Raw genomic sequence first — 18543 nt, 5'->3', positions numbered from 1 at the left:
CTGCTCTTTATACCGGAAAAGAGATTTGCAACTTTCTAAGATGAATCTTGTTGAATAGTGTTAACTGACAGTCACACTGCTCTTTATACCGGAAAAGAGATTTGCAACTTTCTAAGATGAATCTTGTTGAATAGTGTTAACTGACAGTCACACTGCTCTTTATACCGGAAAAGAGATTTGCAACTTTCTAAGATGAATCTTGTTGAATAGTGTTAACTGACAGTCACACTGCTCTTTATACCGGAAAAGAGATTTGCAACTTTCTAAGATGAATCTTGTTGAATAGTGTTAACTGACAGTCACACTGCTCTTTATACCGGAAAAGAGATTTGCAACTTTCTAAGATGAATCTTGTTGAATAGTGTTAACTGACAGTCATAATTCCTACATTTAGTGCCGCGCTTCGAAACCTTTTTCTGGCTCAGTAATCATTTGCAAACATTGATGGTCGGCCATGACTGAGTAAATAAATTTAATATTTAAAACATCTAGCGTATTAAATAAACAACCTATATTTTGACAATCCAAGCCTTTATTCAGTGAACTAATACCGTCTTTTTTCATATTGTCCTGTAGTCTATAATATAAAAACGCTCCGACTGTAAGATGTTATCTACCAAAGATCTAAAGTGTTGTTTTTACAGTTATATTTTCTTGTTGTTATTAACATTGTTAATTTAAATCTTATGTCAATTTATTTGTTCTTTACGTGTTAAGTGCGTAAAAGTTGTATTACGCGTACTCGGTGTTAGTGAACGTAACTAACTTCACCGTGAAAGTTTTAATGACACCGCCTGTACTTATGTTTTAGGTACCTTAATGCTATTTTTGTGAAATTCCTGTTGGTCAAGATGATGGCGCTCTAGTTTTAGTTAAGTTCATATTAATGTTAAATGATCTGAGCTGATTTCATATTTGTTAGTAAGCAGATAAAACAATGTAGATGTAGCTTGATCCGAATAATTTATTCTTATCTGTATTCGTTTTACAAGCACAGAGGATATTAGCGACCCCACGTGTTCTTTTCTATTAATAATTCTTCATGTTGTTAACGTAATTTTAGGGACACGTGTAATTTTATGTTATTCACCTGTTATAATGTTTAAAATGTTTTTTATGTATACTAGCAGAGTGCACAAAAAGACCTGCATTGAACAGCTGGATCTCTGCTTTGGACACTACATACATCGCATGTTACTTGTACATGTGTTGTTTTTGCAAGTATTGTTTCATTGTTTTATAAACAGATAGTTTCCACTGCATTTACAGAAGTAAAAAAAAAAAGGAAAATACAAACTATTTTGTTTTAAGAACTGGTGCAAGCTTTATCCATCTATTTATCTTTTAATATACACATGCGAGTAAGAATCTACTATAATCTCATATCTTGCCAAAGTTGCAGGACGTGTAAACATATAAAAACCTTTTACAATTACCGTCTAGCACTGCCTGTCTGAAAGTTTGTTGCTTTTATGCAGAGTAGGTTACAACTTTGTCTCGACTGTTGTTCTAAGAGTTTGGCTAGTTAATGGAGAATCTAAGGGTTTTTAAACTTTGGAGTTATTCTATTCTAATGACGCCAAAGACGAACTATAGATATAAAATCTGGCCTGGAAGCGGTTCCTCCACGAAATTGATATTGTTACTCTGAAACCAGACAAGCTGTACATACTTTGTGTCAGATAGCATTATCCCGCTGGAACAAACATTAGCCTGCTTCGCCAAAGGCTTTCTATGTCCATGGGAGTTTAGTCCATGGGAGATAAGTCTCACACCCAATACTGTATACACCATTACGCCTTGGGACAATCTCACATGGTTAGCACAACACTACCATGGTCTAATTATTTGTGTGCTTGCCTTAAGGCTCATTTTTGACCATCACTCAAAAACTTCTTGAAACAGCTTTTATCACTCCCTCAATATTCGCACCTAACATTAAGATTCCTTCCACTGCTGACGAGCATAATAGTTTGAACTATTCTTAGGGGTGGAAAGTGGAAACGTTTTCGTTTAACTCAGCTTTTCCAAAGCACATAGGCCTTACGTAAACAATGATAATTCAGACATAGACACATTAGATAAATAGTATAGTCATTGGGAATTATTTCTTTTGTTGTTGTTTTTATAGTTTTCACAAGTTAACAGTTATCAATGTTCACACATACTTAGAGCATTTAAAAAATTGTCATATAAAAGTAACTCTATTGAGTTTTTTCGAGCACAGTAGGTCATGTACTTTTCATGAATCGATTTTCCTCACTTTTGACAGTGTATTATAAATTTTCTCTCAAATTTACGACATTCTGGCATGAGTTACATGCATCTATTCTTTGCTAATCAACCTGCTGGGCATACTTCTGTGTTTATATTTACGATGTTACCCATTCTATGAGTATATCGAATGGACGATTTCAAAAAGTCGTCTGAAAAATTTAAAATATGCGTTATATGTGATCCTTATGAATATATTTATGTATATATATTTTAATATCAAGTTGATATCACAGTGTGGTATTCCGAGGATTAAGCACTCAGTTAATACATTTTTGCAGTGAAAAGAGGTTCGTAATTTTGATCTGGAAAGTCTTAGAGATTTTTATAGATGGAAGAAAAAGACAAGACACAGTATAAATTTGGCCAAAACATACGTAATTTTTATCTGAATAGGTACAGTGATTTGTTACAGATTAGACAGATAGAATAAGACACGGTATTAAGCTGAACAAAAATAAACGTTTTGCTTTTTGAAAGTGATAGTAGGTTAAAGTGGGTACAGACGGCCGTTCAGTAAACATGTTTTTTTATTGGAGAGAATAAATAATCTCTAATTGTGTAAGTAGCTTAACCAATGTGTTGTGATGAGCAGGGAATAAGGAAATACGCGAAATAAATCTTATTGAAACAAAAACTGATTGTAATTACTAAATTAACAAAGTAGAATTTGCTACAAAATAAATTGAAAAGGAATGATTGATAAACTAAAACGCACACATATAATCAGCAGAATACTATCAGGAAACACGTAAACAAATTCTGATTAAAAGCATCTATCATATTCCATATTAGCCCTGTAGCTGAACCAAATAAAAAAACTGGATAATTATTATCCAAAAGCATGTCTACGCCATGTGACAGTAGAGCAGTCCCATATATGCAGAGTACGAAAAAGTAGATAACTACGGAATTCTGTTACAGAAAGTGACACCTAGCGTTGAATCAGCACACGACCTCCACTGGCTGTTCGTAATTAAAACTAATAAAGAAAATCTAAGTACTTTGGAAATATCAAATTCATATACTGTAGAAGAGTGGTATATGTGGTGATTGCTTACTACAACCGTAAATTTAATGCACTTTGTAATGTCATTGCTGTATGTATACGTTGTTTTTGCTTAGTTACTTTTTAATTATAATGGAAATTTAAGTAACCAATAAACATGAACTACGCTTCAACTAAAAAAATATGATTATTTTTCATAAGTAATTAATCTTTTTATTGTTAATACCTTCTGCATCTTGACAGCAATTTTATTCAACAAAACATTTTAATTTTTACAATAAATACAATTGTATAAAAAGTGCTTGTAAATAACACCAAACATCTTACATACATGTAAACAAAATTGTTTAGTAATATTAATATATTAATCTATACAGTTATAAGAATAACAAAACTAAAACCAATGTTGTTAAACGAGGTTTCAACCGGCCCAGTAACCACGATAAGTGATGTAATTGAAACATCCATACAGACTATTTTGTTAAACATTCTAAATTGCAGGTATATTCAAACCGACAACTATTGAATTAATTATAAGTGTCATTATGGTATTAAACGAGGCGAAAGTGACATCATACTTAACGTCTAAATAAGTTTAACGGATTACCAAATAATAATGAATGATGTATTAGGTCTACAATTCTACTAGAGAAGTAGGCTCAACTTTTTAAAAGACACATGCTATTTAAACTTGGTCGATGTTACTGATTTTGGTATATAATACCGTTTTTGTATTTTTCAATCACAATGAATACTTTTTTTTTTCCAGAGAAACATACTAACATGTCCTTTTGCTCTTACAAAGTAGAGCGTGGTGTTAAAACATGATTGTAGTGAAACTCGTGTTTGAACAATTATAATTAAAAGAGTTTGTTTTCAATCTTTTTCCATATTTTAAAATTACATCTCGGCAAAAGAACTTAAATGAGCTAAAGATTAAATTGAATTAATTATCTAGACTATTTGGTGTCTAATAATTCAGACTATAATACAAATGCTGTTTGTTTATTACTGTCTTTAATATTTTTTATATAAGGCCTTAAGATTACACTAACTGCATAAATTCGTTTTTTTTTTCATTTTTTTTTTTCACTTTATAGTATACACTTGTATTAGTTAAGCTTAATGAACTGCGATAAACGAAACAAATTGTGTTAGTACAACACCACAAATATGGACTAACAGAATCGGATACAAATGTGTTAACTGATGCACAACGTTTTCGTCTAATTTTATGCGATTTCTATAAACATAAAAATATGTGACTTGGTAATGCAACAACGTATTTACTCTGAATTGAAAACTTCATGTCATTTGTGTTATATAACACACCAAACTGTCGTCTGTCTCGTATTATTTTGTCGTTCATATGAACGCTTTTCTCTCACCCAATTATAAGATATAAACAAAATAATAAAAAACAACATACTAATACACTTGTACCAGTATATGAAGCTTTATATTCCAGACGAAGACATAAAAAACTGTACTAAAGGATGTTAATCCATCAGAAAGATGTGTAACTTAGTTTATAGTTATAATTCATCCATAAACAAACACAAAAATATACAGTTTATTTGCTATAATAAAAATTGTAATCGCGTTGTTAAACTTTACATTGCTACATAAATAATTATTTATATACAAAACATAAAGGTAGAACTATCGTGTTTACTTGTGTTAAGCCCAGTTCTCTCATTGGCATAAAGACATGAACACTTGATACTTTATTTTGGATTTTTATTGCTTGGTTACGGCACTATTCATCCTACGAAACACAATGTATTTTGTATAGTAATGCGTGACTGCCTGATTGGCTTCGGATTTTAGATCATAATGCCCATCGGAGGTCAAAGATCCTTTTAAATGTTCCGCTTGCACTCTATTGGTTATTATTATCTTGTGACGTCAAACAATAGCAGCACAAACCTTAAGCGTCATGTGACACGTCTGTTAAATGTTACTACGCTTCTATCTTCAAGAGTCATGCACGTTGGGCTACAATAAGAGCATAGAAAAGGTAAATATTAGACAGTACATTATATTTTTTAGATTGAATTTCAGAGATACATTTAGTTTTGTAATATTAAACTACAGAGTTTGGAACTATTTGTTTCCTGTGATAAGTGATACGGTTTTTTCTGTTTTAGGAGCGCTTGGGGCGTCAGAGTTTGTTTCGTCAATCTCGAAGATTATTACCACTGCCAGACAGAGAGTGAGAGTGTGTGTTTTCTACCGAATATTGCTGATTCGACCTGGACACGGACCCTGGAAATGGCTCTGGACATCATCGATGGAATATTTTACAATTTCGAAGAAAATTGTTTGAATGACATCTGGAACACAGATTCAACGGAGCCGGTGAGTAACTTGATCATTACCATAACTCATATAGTATTTGTTTTTTCTTCTTTTTGACTAACGGGCAGTAAAAAGTTTATGAAACATTTAAAGGTTATTTAATATTCACGTAATGCAAGTTTTTTTTAAATCTTTAATAACTAGAAGAAATTTGTACAGAAATAAAACACCAATATGATAAGGTAAGAAATAAAAACACCACATATATGACATTACACACGTGGTTTCTCCTGGCATAGTGAAAGCATGTTTAGGCCTACGCCCACCTGTTGTTGCCGCTCCTGTCTAGACGTCTTTTTGCAATACCAATAATTGCAGATATGCCTACTAGTGCTACAATTCGTAATTTTCTTAATGGTTTAAAGTTATTGTAAACACGTTTTTTACAAAATAATGACAGTAACAAAGAAGAAAAAAATCGAAGCATTCGTCATAGAAGAACATGTGATTGTTTCAACCTTTAGTACCATATGGAATGTTATTATTAATTTTATTCCGTAATCACTTGCTTGAAAAATTGTTTTCTTTCAAACATTTTTTTCTATTGACCATATTACAATATAGCTTACATCCCAATTCTCTTATATTTTGATTAATTAAATGCTATAAAATAATATTACTGTTTTCCATTTTTGAGAACTCTTCAGATATTTCAATGTTCTCAAAAATATGCTCATAGTTGTTTGCCTTTTTAAATTTAAAATTCATTTAAAAGTACTTTTCTCGTGGAAAATTTTGTTACCAGTTTTGTCTTGTGTTTTTTGTCATTTAAGTGTTATATTTTGAAAACAATTGACTTAATTTATCCAGATTCAATGTTTTTCACAAAGTTTTCTTAAATATTGTTTCACAAGTCTGTTTTCTGAAAGATAAATGTTTCTGTTTGTAATTCTTTTGTTACTTCGTCTTCAAAAAATCTGGGCACGTTTAGTAAATTTTATTTAAATACGTTTACCTTATTTTCCGTGTAAACATTTGCAATGCGCAAAATAATATTTAACAATGGAAATATATATATTATATTTTAGTGGAAAATTAATTACTCATTATTTTCTTCATTAGATGATCATCATTTCCATTTGCGTAACGGTACACATAATTAAGTTGTTGTCGGCTTTTAACAGTGCCCTAAAAATCCCTAAATATGTAATTCCTATTAATACTAAGCTAGGAAGAAAAAATATTTTTTTGTTTAGCTCTGTGAAAATCCTGTATGGTACATTTTGTTCTGCGAGTTCTGATACTGAATAATGCCTCCTTTGTAATATAGGCAGTCATCATATTGAAACCTCCAATATTAAAACATTCTGTTACTTGATTCTTCAGGCCAGTGGTTCCCAACCTTTTTTATGCCTCGCACCCCTAAAAAATTTTAATATGTTCTCGCACCCCTCACACTAATTATTTGTTTAAGAATAAAGGTGAAGGTGGCCAAAACAAATGTTATCTCCACCCCCTGGTTGGCAACCACTGCTTTAGGCAGTAGCCCATCATTAAAAAAAAAAAAGAAAGAAATTGGGTATACACATACGCAAACATTTTATTTCATACATTAAATTATAAGTTAACAATGATGTTTTCTTTACTATTTTGTAGATTTAAAGACATGATTTGATATTGTAAAGGTAACTCATTTAGACTATCGTGTCTGTTTGACCTTTACGACACTTTTTTTCCAGCAAATTTCCTCTGAATGTCAGTTATCTAAGAGGAGTTTCAATGATAACGTAAGAAGTATTGAAATAATATAATGTAATATCCCGGTGATATTAGCGTAAGGTGTATTTGCGATTTTTAGTTAAAAGAAAAACTGACGCAAAAGAAAGAGGAATCAAAACGTTTCGACGTTGACTTAATAAAGCTGTTACTTTCTGTAACTGTTGTAACTCCTCATACTGATTTGCTTTGCGATATAAACCAGAATCACGAAACCCGATATCATCCAAACTAATATATATTTTTTAAAAAAATACACTAAAACTCGTGCGAAATCGTTTTCAGTTCGTGGAGTTTTATTTCGTATGAACCTTGAAAACAATTGAGCGTAACTGTCGTTCTTTCCGACTCAATCTGCTACTCAAGAATTGTTCACCTATCGCAGTAATAGGTTATAAGGTTATAACATACGTTAGTTTGGCTAACCCGAACTTGTGAAGCTCCAAATCGTAATTACCAGCTGATTGTGTTGTGACGTTTATTTTGTACTATGATCCAATGTTTGATATTTATAACAGATTAGTTTCGATAAATACTCTAACCACAAAAGAAAGAGTACTTGATTCATTGTTTTATTGGGGTGGTCGTATTTCTTTGAATTCAGTGCATCATTTCATTATATTTAAAGATTAATAATATAATTAGACCGAAGCTATACACTTATTCTGCTGGGTAGGTAATCAATATAATATTACACAACACCAGTTAAAATTTTAGTGCGATTTTATACGTCTAAATGTTCGTTTTTATTTATTTATTTTTTCGACTGAAAGTTTCACATTTTCGTCAAATTGTTAGATACACACTTAAAGTTTTAAGAATAAGATTGCAAAATGGGAACCTCAGAACCTGCTTGGAACACCGCCAGAATAGCTAGACACGAGGGTCATTCAAACAGGTAACCCGTACCCTGGAGCTGTCGTGCAAGTGGAAGAACATTCCTGTGTGTAAGAGTTAGGCCATGCGCGTGTTTGCACTATGTGGTGAGAGCTCCCCTGTCTCTATATTATAAAGCAAAGAATCGCAGAAATAACCATTCTATTTGTTTTGTTTGTATGAAGATATTGTCGAATTATGAACAGAATAAGATTATATGATGTCGTCGTAAAAATTAGTTTTTTAATGTTTTTTTTTATTGTTAGGCGCATAGCTGTACAATGGACTGTCTGTGTTGTGCCCATCACGGGCATCTATACCCGATTTTTAGCGTTATGAGCCCTTACACTTACCGTTGAGCATCATTTGTTTGGTTTGAATTTCGCGCAAAGCTACGCGAGGACTTTTTGCGCTGGCCGTCCGTAATTTAGCAGTGTAAGACTAAAGGGAAGGCAGCTAGTCATCACCACCCACCTCTAACTTTTGGGCTACTCTTTTACCAACGAATAGCGGAATTGACCGTAACATTGTAACGCGCCTACGGCTGATAGGGCGAACATGTTTGGTGCGATGGGGATTCGAACCCGCGACCCTCAGATTACGAGTCGGGTGCCTTAACAACATGACCAATGCGGGCCTTGAACATCTTCCTAATAAAAAACGTAGAGACAATTTAGAACACAATGCTGTATTGGGGATATCGTATTCCAATGTAAAATTTCAATTGTGCTGTCCGCAGCATAGCGTAAAAAAGGTTCGAAAATTTTTAGCCAAATTACACTTTAATTCACTTATTTACCTGTACATGTCTTAGTTGTGTAACAAGGCTTAATTTTGTTTTCCAAAACTTGTGATATTGTTCTCCAATAACGTGTTGTATGACTCAACACTCTTGCCGTAAAGTGTAGGGATAACAACTTTCCGCGTAATTACGTAAGCAGGGCAAAACCATCTCCGTGTAATATTACTGTTATTTGCGTAATATATCATTGAATTCAGGAAGTCCAGGTTAATATTAAAACATGTTTTACACTTAGTAATTTTCACCATTAAATGCCCACTAGTAGTTTAGTGGTTGTTGTTTTAAATTAAGCACAAAGCTACATAATGGGCTATCTGTGCTCTGCCCACCACGGGTATTGAAACCCGGTGTCTAGTGTTTTAAGTCCATCCTGCTGTGCCACTGGGGGGAGCAACTCAGCTGAAAATCTGCGGATTTAGGCCGCTAAAATTTTGGATTCGTTACCCATGGTGGGCAGAGCACAGATAGCTCATTATGTAGTGTTGCGCTTGACAACCATCATTCAAATTAAACCACCAGTCTCCCTGTTAGACATCTTGACAAAAAAAGATAAAGAAATTCATTGTATCTTAACAAATGTGTGCATAATTTACGATACATAATATGTAGCTATTAGAATTGAACAGAGTATCATCAGATAGATATTGGAATTTTAAGATGTAATTTGCAAATCTTTATACAGACGGTATAAATATACTGAAATAAGTTGATTCCTGGATAGACGTATTTATAATTGCTCGTTAGACATGAAACGTCAAATATCGTTAAAAAAAATTTTGTACACATCAAATTCTTCGAAATCTTTAGGACTTATTTCTCTGAGTTTTAAGAAATTAAGTAATTTAATATTCTTAAATTAGAATTAAATATTAACATTCGGTTTTAAAATGGAGAGAGGCGAAAACTTATTATAGTTTCAACAATACGAATTTTTTCTCGTAGCGGAATAACCTGTTTCTTGTACAGATATATATACAATATGAATAAGTCATTTGTGCCATGCGATCCTTGAACTAATTCTTGTACGATATGAGCTGCTTGCTACGCCACTAGTGGATAGCACCAGTGACCTGATTGAATACTACGCCAACGCAGTATCGAGCACAACCTTGGGAAGGTTGTCTGTTTCACATACCGTATTTAACGGTTTATAAAATGTAACTTTATACTCTTAAAACAGTGCCTGATTTTACCTTCTGCCGTATGCACAGATTCAAAGATAGTTCCAGTGAGAATTCTCTGGCATGTTCAACCAAAACATCGTTGTTCCTTTCACTCCTGTTTTGTTTTTAAGTGCGTTGACATGTGCCACCTACTGTATTACAATAGCATATTTATATTATTTGTCTCGGTTCTTCATAACTATAAGTTGTTTATGTCGTACGATAGTTGCAATTAAACAAGACATTTTGTATTTGGAATACACTGATCTCATCCGTCATATTAAAATATTGGTAATATTATATCAAAAAAGTTACTTTCCATAACGTACATTCATTTTGTAAATTTGTTAAGGTGTGGTTGTTGTTTTTTAATTGAAAAGTAGCTCAATTGTAACGAAAACTTAATTTGCTTAAAAAAATTTGGGTCGTTTTGTACACCGGCAAATACGGTATAAAGTATTTCAGCGTGTGGACGGGAAGTAAAAACTCTCAAGAAGCGCGCATATATATATATATATATATAATAGACTTACCATCAGTAGAAGTTAACCTGAAAAACATGGTTTATGCTGCAATGTACAAATTAATTTCTATTTTCAGATTGATTTTTTATATCTGTTAAAAATGTATGAACTACTTGAGCAATTATTACAAATATTTTAGTATTACTTTATCTGGGGGAAATTATACTTTTATATTCTAAGTACGAAGATTAAGCACAATTGAAAACACTAATTTATTCGCTTATAAAAACGTGTTTAATCTATAAAGTCAGATAAGATAATTCAGTTTATTTTTTATAAGATACCATGAAGCTCTGTATCCAACCAACATCATTCACTGAAGTTTAATTATACCTCGTGAGAAAGAGAAGACAATAGCAGAGGGATGTTAATTAATTTTGGACTATGATATTTGCATTGGTTTAAAATCAAAATTGATTCTAAAGAACTTCAGTTAAAACAAAGTTCTCGAAAAGGCTTATGTTCTATCATCTGACTAACATAGTGTGATCTTCTCTATTGTTTAAAATAATTTAGTTTATTAGAAATACACTCGTGTTTTGAAACACAGAACTAATCTTCGCCCCCTTGGGGTGGAGAGTAGGCCGTATTAGAGTACTCCTACCTCGTTATTGGCAACACATGAACCTTATGTGTCAGACTGAAGATGAGTGACCAAGACGGCGTCAGTTTTAAAGATTGTACCTAGACTGTAATTGTTTGGTTTGTTTTGAATTTCGCGCAAAGTTACACGAGGGCTATCTGCACTAGCTCTCTCTAATTTAGCAATGTAAGACTAGAGGGAAGGCAGCTAGTCTTCATCATTCACCGTCAACTCTTGGGCTACTCCTTTACCAACGAATAGTGGTATTGACTATAATATTAATATGCCCCCACAGCTGAAAGGGCTAGCATGTTTGGCGCGACGGGGAATCGAACCCGCGACCTTCGGATTACAAGTCGAGTACCTTAACCACGTGGCCATGCCGGGCCTCTCGACTGTAATATCTATAGCTAAAGAAAAGCAACGTGACAATTGCTTATAATTTTTTACCCTTGTATGTTAATCAGAAATAAACACTGTCTAAACGAAGAGTTGACTTTCCTCAAATTCCTCATGTACTTTAAGCATTGACGTCGTTGTCACTCAATATTTAGTACCTGTAGTCAGTCAATATGATTGTTATCGATACGAATTAAGCTGAAAAAAGTTGTGCGTGTGTGTATCTATCTATCTATCTATATATATATATATATATATATAAAACAGGGACAACACACAACTGGTTACCAGCTCAAATTGGGTTGTGTCTAGAAACTACGGAAAGACATGAAAAATAATATTCCTTTCAAAGAAAGATTGCGACTAGAAGGTTCAGATAGACGTGAAGAGAAATAATCTAGAAACAGACAGGTTCTACGGGGGTCCAGAAACGTAAATAGAAATATTTAACTCAGAGCCAGACAGGTTCTGGAAGCTTCAGAAACACAGAGAGGTATTTAGACAGCAGGACTGTATCGTCAGTATCGCGTGTGCTTTCGCACAGGGCGCCAAGTTGAAGAGGGGCGCCGATTGCTCGACTGATTAGCAAAATGAACTAATGGGTAAGGTTAGTGGACACTAAAATTATATGTCACACAGGGCGCCATAAAATATTGGTACCGAACTGAAAACAAGTTTTGGAAACTTCAGAAAGATTTGAAAAGAGATATTAATTTACAAACAGATGGGTTCTAGAGGTTTTAAATAAATATGAAGTGGAATATTCATTTTAGGCCAAGTGTTCCCTATGATTACAATAACAGTTTTGTACATTAAGTACTGGCAGGTCTGAAAGTTCCATACAGACGTGAACGGATAAAAAACGAAAACATGTTTTATCATGCGTAAGTTCAATTAATGTGATTTATATAGTGATTGTTCATAATACTATATCGTGGGCCAGTAACAATTAATAATTAATTTATAATTAAATCGTAAGAGGATAAAACCTTTAGTTTTACTTGTAGCATTAAGTTTGAGGATCCAATGAAGTGTTTGGTGAACGATTTCACAAGATCCGGATGCAAAGCTTGCACCTTAATGTGCATAAAACATGGTACGCTGCTGAATATATTTTTAAATAAACGAAAGAAATTATATGATTCGAAGGTCATGGGACCGAGTCGTATGATCAGTGGCCTTGATAAACAGCTAACTCCATAACTTCAACGACATCTTGTTTGTCAACGCGTTTTAAAAGATACAGGGTTAATCTGTTAACGTCTATCGTAAATATGTTTTAATATAAACTTTATAACGTAGCACAGATTATACGAGGAACAATTAATCAGCTGGTAATGGACGATGTTAATGATGTTATATTGATGTTTGTAGATGTAACACATTTAATAATAGATTGGACTAACACGAAAACGTATATTGTTTGCTGGTAATTGTTTTTTATGCGAAGTAGGTAGTTCTATACGAGGCTTTTTTATTGACACTTGGTGCGTTGCTATAAAGGTTTCAGTCTATTTTTAAGCAAACTTTACAGAGAAATGAACTAGTTAATTTTGTTACTTTACTGCACAGTTACTCAAACTGGAATCCCGACCCAAGAGGAGGTCGCCAGATCATAAAAAATATTACGATGACTGATATTTTAGTATATGTACAATAACTTGCTATCACTATCACTGTGGGGGCGGGGGGGCTCGTCAGGGTTTGAAATATTTTCAAAGGGAGGTCCAGCGAAAAAGAAAAAAAGCTTGCGAACCCTTGAGGCCCCCCAGTGGCTCAGCGGTATGTCTGCGGACTTACAACACTAAAAACCGGGTTTCGATACCCGTGATTGGCAAAGCACAGATAGCCCATTGTGTAGCTTTGTGCTTAATTCAAAAACAACAACAACGAACCCTTGCTTTAGTGAATCACAGTTGTGTACCCAGATGGACAATAAAAGTACCACGTGTAAAAACACATTTTTTTTATCACCTGGTTACACTTTATTTTAAAGAAGTTTTATAATTTGTCCTACACGTAACAAAGACAGTTTCGGTACAACTACCATCAATTTAAACAAACTCACGTTGTTCTGGTGGTATTCTTCTCATGTGAACTATGTAGTTATCGCGAGTGGGTGCGTACCAGCTGACGGCGAACTTACCAAGTTTTCGTATCTGGAGTCGAATTCGTAAGCTGGTACAGTTTAGTTTCGTATTGTTTTACAAATGAGTCAGGTGGTAAAGAACGCTTAGAAATTTGGGGTTACATCCTTACCGTTCCGTATTCGTATGTTTTGACTTAGTATTTTTTAGTTTAGAGAGGAGACCATTTTGATTGTCACTAATTTGTGATAATCGATGGAAGATTTATTCTGACTGTATTCGTACGTCAAATGCGGATCTAAGATGGACTTACATTTGCTTTGTTTTATTTGGAGGCATCAAACAGACTGGCTTTTGATACTTGAATAAATACATCCAAACAATACCCGGAACATCCAATACTGGTCTCTGAGAGGCAAAAGTATTGTGTTAATATCTTCGATTTGAAGTGTATTTTTGAAATGCAGAATTATCCTTGAGAATTGTAAGGAAGATGCATACAGGTGGTAAGACTGTAAATCTATTGAAAACATATATTGTGATTAGATAAATGCTGTTAACCGTACCTTCTTTTTATCGAATAATGTTTACCCGTTCAACCAACAGAGGAAAGGCTCATTCCGTTGATAGATCCGTCACTGAACAATATTATCAGAATGATTTATCTCTGAGTATTACTCACTTAAAACAGGCACACGTGAGAACAAAGTTTTTCAAAGAATTTACAAGTTTTTTTGTTTTCTTTAAAGTCATGGTAGAATATAACAAATGATTAATGTTGGTAAAAAAAATTCATGTCAAGTGCCAAGTTGAAATTGATTATTCTGAGAATCATATTTTTCTATTATTGTTAGGCAGTGATGGTGTGAGACATTATTTTATGTTGTGATTATTTGTTAATAAAGAACTTTTATATTTTTGTAAACCCGAGAATAATTATTTATAGGTTTCCATTGTCGATTAATGTTCATGGCCGCATTTTAAGTAGAATACATTAATTTGTTTTCTGGTTTGACGCTTTTTTGATTATTTCTTCCATGAGCTTTCGTGATTTTTGTAATAGATGTCATTTATAGAATATATATTATATAAATGACAATAAATACTCTAAACATTATTATTGTTTTGCCTTTTAAACAGAGACTTTGACAGGGAAGGCATGAATATTATGCTCGTATACTGTCATTTAATATTTTGAACTTGGCCTAGTTTTAGTTAAATGAACCTATGATAGCCATGGCCTTGCCCAGCTATGAAAGGCAGGGGCCATTTTCACTGCACAACTACTGCTATCTGATTTATACGTTTGATATGAATATTACGAGATGAGTATATATGGATAATTTTATACTAACCTTGACTTGGCCTTGGTGAAGTTCACTCAGCAAACGTGTTAAATTGGTACAAATTATGTTGAAACCTAAGTGGTTGTTTCTATCTGTTCTATGTTTTCCTCTATGCTCTGTGTTATACATTAGGTCAGTAATTTAGTTTCTTTACAGTTAACGCTTTTTGTACTCATGTGTAGACCAAGTGGCTTATTATTATTATTTTTTGATCAGTGTCGTGGCCTTTGGTTTTCAAACTCAGAAGATAATTCCAAACTGAACGAATAACATATTGTGGTAGACGTTTATTACTGTTTTTGGGCTGAGCTCATCCAAATGGTTAGGTACGGTTAATGGTCCACATTCCATTTCAGGCAAAATCGCCCTCCGCACCTGTAGCCGTGGGTGCGCTGTTAGCATGACGGTCGATCCCCAATATTCAGTCGAAAAGACTAGCCCAGTAGTTTGCGGTGAGTACTGTTGATTAGCTGATTTCCCTGTAGATTATCAGTTCAGAATTAGAGTCGATTATGCAGATACAGATTTTATGTAGATATACGGAAAAATTCTAAAACACAGTTATACATAAAACTTTTAAAAACTGAGATACTTATAGTACTTTTCGCAGAATGCCCACCCCCACTCCTCCTGTGATACAGCGATATATCTGCAGACTTACAATGCTTGAAACCGGGTTTCGATATCCGTGATGGGCAAAACACAGAGAGCCTATTGTGTAGCTTTGTTCTGAACTACAAACAAACAAATAAATAATACTTAACACGCGTTAAAATAATTAAATAAAGCCCACGAGTTTCTCTTATTAGTATGTTGTGACACAAAAATATTTATATAATTTTTTAACGTTATACACAAAATCATTGTGGTAATACGAAAGAACATTTTCATACCAACTTAGTGTCACATGTTTCGATCCCAGATATTTTGGTCTTAAGTAATTTTGTTTTATGATAGTCAACAAAAAGTTCGAAAAAATTCTTCTTTGAACAATAATAATTGTACATACAAAAGCTTCATCAGAAAACATTCACCATCTAAAGTCGTTCATGGGTAGACTGATAAAATCTGATATACCTGAAACCTTCACTTCTTATGCAATTACTAACCTCTCATGGGCACAGCGATATGTCTGCGGACTTAGAATGCTATAAACCGAATTTCGATACCTGTGGTGGGCAGAGCACAAATGGTCCTTTGTGTAGCTTCGTGCTTAACTACAAGAAAAACAACTAAGTAAACAGTTCAGGTATTAAAGGAAAAAAGTGTCTTTAAGAAATATTTCGCTGAAATTACAAATCATTCGTTGACGATAGTCTGTTTTGCGACCTTTTATCGGTCTAAAAATATATAGAATTTCTTCCTTTTACGTTAAATTCAACTGTATGTTTTAAGCTCTTTTCGCTTACGGATTTTATGCAACCGTTTACAAAAATAAAAAGCGCATTTACAAAACAAAAAAAAAATATCTCGAGTCAGATCATTTCTGGTTTGAAAAATACTTTTTTATCTCAAGTGAAGCCAAACATACACTGCTGAAGTCATTTTTATTTCGTTTGTTATTAAGTGCAGAGCCATACAATAGGCTTCTGTGTTGTACCCACTACGGTAGCGAAACTCGATATTTCGCGTTATAAACTTTCTAACTTACCGCTGAGCCACTAGAGGATAATTACTTTTATAAAGATTTGTTAGCACTTGGGAATAATAATTTTTCTCGATAAGGAAATGAAACAAACATTGTTTTTAAGTGGAATCCATTAACCGATATTCAGCAATAATCATCCTGCGTTACTCTAACTGTTAGTGATGATAGTTATTTGCCATACTGTTAAAGACCCTTGAAAATGTCTGCTTGCAGTTGAAAATACCTAATTTTAAATGGCATTTTAAATAAAAGTTTAGTTTTGACCAATACTATGTTATAGTAACATGACTAATGACAACATCCGATATTGATAAAAATCTAATGCAGGCATTGAATACTTGGTTGTACAAGGTCAAATTCAATTAGAAGACTGTGGAAAAAAATACAGAAGCTAAGTATCTTGGTTCTGAACGTTAAGTTCATGGAGAAGATTGTGAGAGAAAGAAGTATTACAAATACACAACAGACTGTACGGTTTATCGTATAGGCCACGAGACCTTTATTTGTCGAGTGTCTACTATCAAACCAGTGTCTACCCTCTTATTTGTTTCAACTACGATAAGAAAGGTCGTTAAATGTTATACATAAATAACGTGATTTCTTTTTTTATCACATTTGACTTTTGTTTTCTTCTCAGTCAGGATTTAACATTTACACGGGAAATTGTGTATAAGTGATAAAATGATTGTCATTATGAAACATAAGTGATGACAAAATTGTAATGTCACAGTTCTCTTGTTTGTTGAAATGTGACATTTACAAAATTAGAACTGGCTATAAGACTATTTTTTTTGTTTGGAAACTCAAGTTCGAATATATACAGTTTAATTTGGCTTTGGTAGGTACTTTCCGGGAAATTAGCGTAGAAAACGTGCATTTTGTTTGTATAACTTGCAGGTTGGAGGAGAAATGTGAAGCTATCATAATTAAAGTGGAGAAAATGGATAAAAAAATATAGACGTGGAAAATGGCAACAGTTTTAAAAGTAGTGGATTTAATTGTAATGAGCATTTTCTATGGAGCAACATATTTCAGCGTTTAATTTGTGCAGATGAGGAACAATTGGAGGAAATGAAAACAAAAGGGACAGGAGGGATGTAAGTGATAAACTTAAGGAAGTTTTAGTTTATAGGTATAATATTGGTTGTAGTTTATAGTCATTGTATAGGTTGTAGTTGATTCTGTGAAAAGACGTGGATAGGATAGTGCACGGGACAAATAGAGAGAAAAGAATTAGATCATGCGAGTCAGGGGAAGGGGTGCAGGATATAACTGATAGAGCAAAAGATGTAATAAAGGGGTTAGCAATGATGCAGTTTTTTTGTACATATAGAGGCTAATAATTTAGGGAAAGGTAGGTCAGAGAAGCTAATTAATTGGCCCTTAGGGGTTGATAAGGGCATTTAAAGAAAATGTTTAAATACTTTTATGGGTAATGCCGAGTATTAATTGTGAGAAGAAAATTATAAGGAGGTCACTAGGGTGGACTACAAGGCTTAAGTTAATATCAAAGGATGACCAAACTTACTGGTTGGTCTTGTGGGATAAGTTCGGTGATAGAAACGAGCTTTTGGAAAGAAGTAGGGACTGGGTTGTTTGAAAGGGCTATTAATTCAGTTTTAAACTAGGACTAAACAATGGTGACGACCAGGATAAGCTAAATGCAAATAACGAAAAAAATGCAAGTTCACCATAGGAAATGAGTATAGATTTTAAGAGTAGGCTTAATTGTTACAATTGTAAAGCTAGAAGTAT

The 18543-nt window shown here is 33.5% G+C and overlaps 1 protein-coding gene across 6 annotated transcripts in view; it reads left to right on the top strand.

The window, feature by feature from the left end:
* The window catches only part of LOC143247366 (uncharacterized), a 68214-nt gene that overhangs the window by 12115 nt on the left and 37556 nt on the right, over nucleotides 1–18543 (top strand). For 4 of the 6 annotated variants that reach the window (XR_013026534.1, XR_013026533.1, XM_076495352.1 and 1 more), the window contains exon 2: nucleotides 5434–5644. Coding sequence is in view for 3 of the 6 variants with exons in the window: in XM_076495352.1 (XP_076351467.1) it covers nucleotides 5558–5644 (87 nt within the window). In the remaining 3 variants the exon portion in view is untranslated. Of the gene's footprint in view, nucleotides 1–5041; nucleotides 5304–5433; nucleotides 5645–15572; nucleotides 15593–18543 lie in introns of those variants that run through there. The other 2 variants (XM_076495342.1, XM_076495371.1) reach the window with 2 other exon arrangements.

This window comes from Tachypleus tridentatus, chromosome 1 (genome assembly GCF_004210375.1).
Source record: "Tachypleus tridentatus isolate NWPU-2018 chromosome 1, ASM421037v1, whole genome shotgun sequence".
Lineage (NCBI taxonomy): Eukaryota > Metazoa > Arthropoda > Merostomata > Xiphosura > Limulidae > Tachypleus > Tachypleus tridentatus.
The sequence above is the reverse complement of the archived record's forward strand: the minus strand, read 5'-3'. Positions and strand labels throughout refer to the sequence as shown.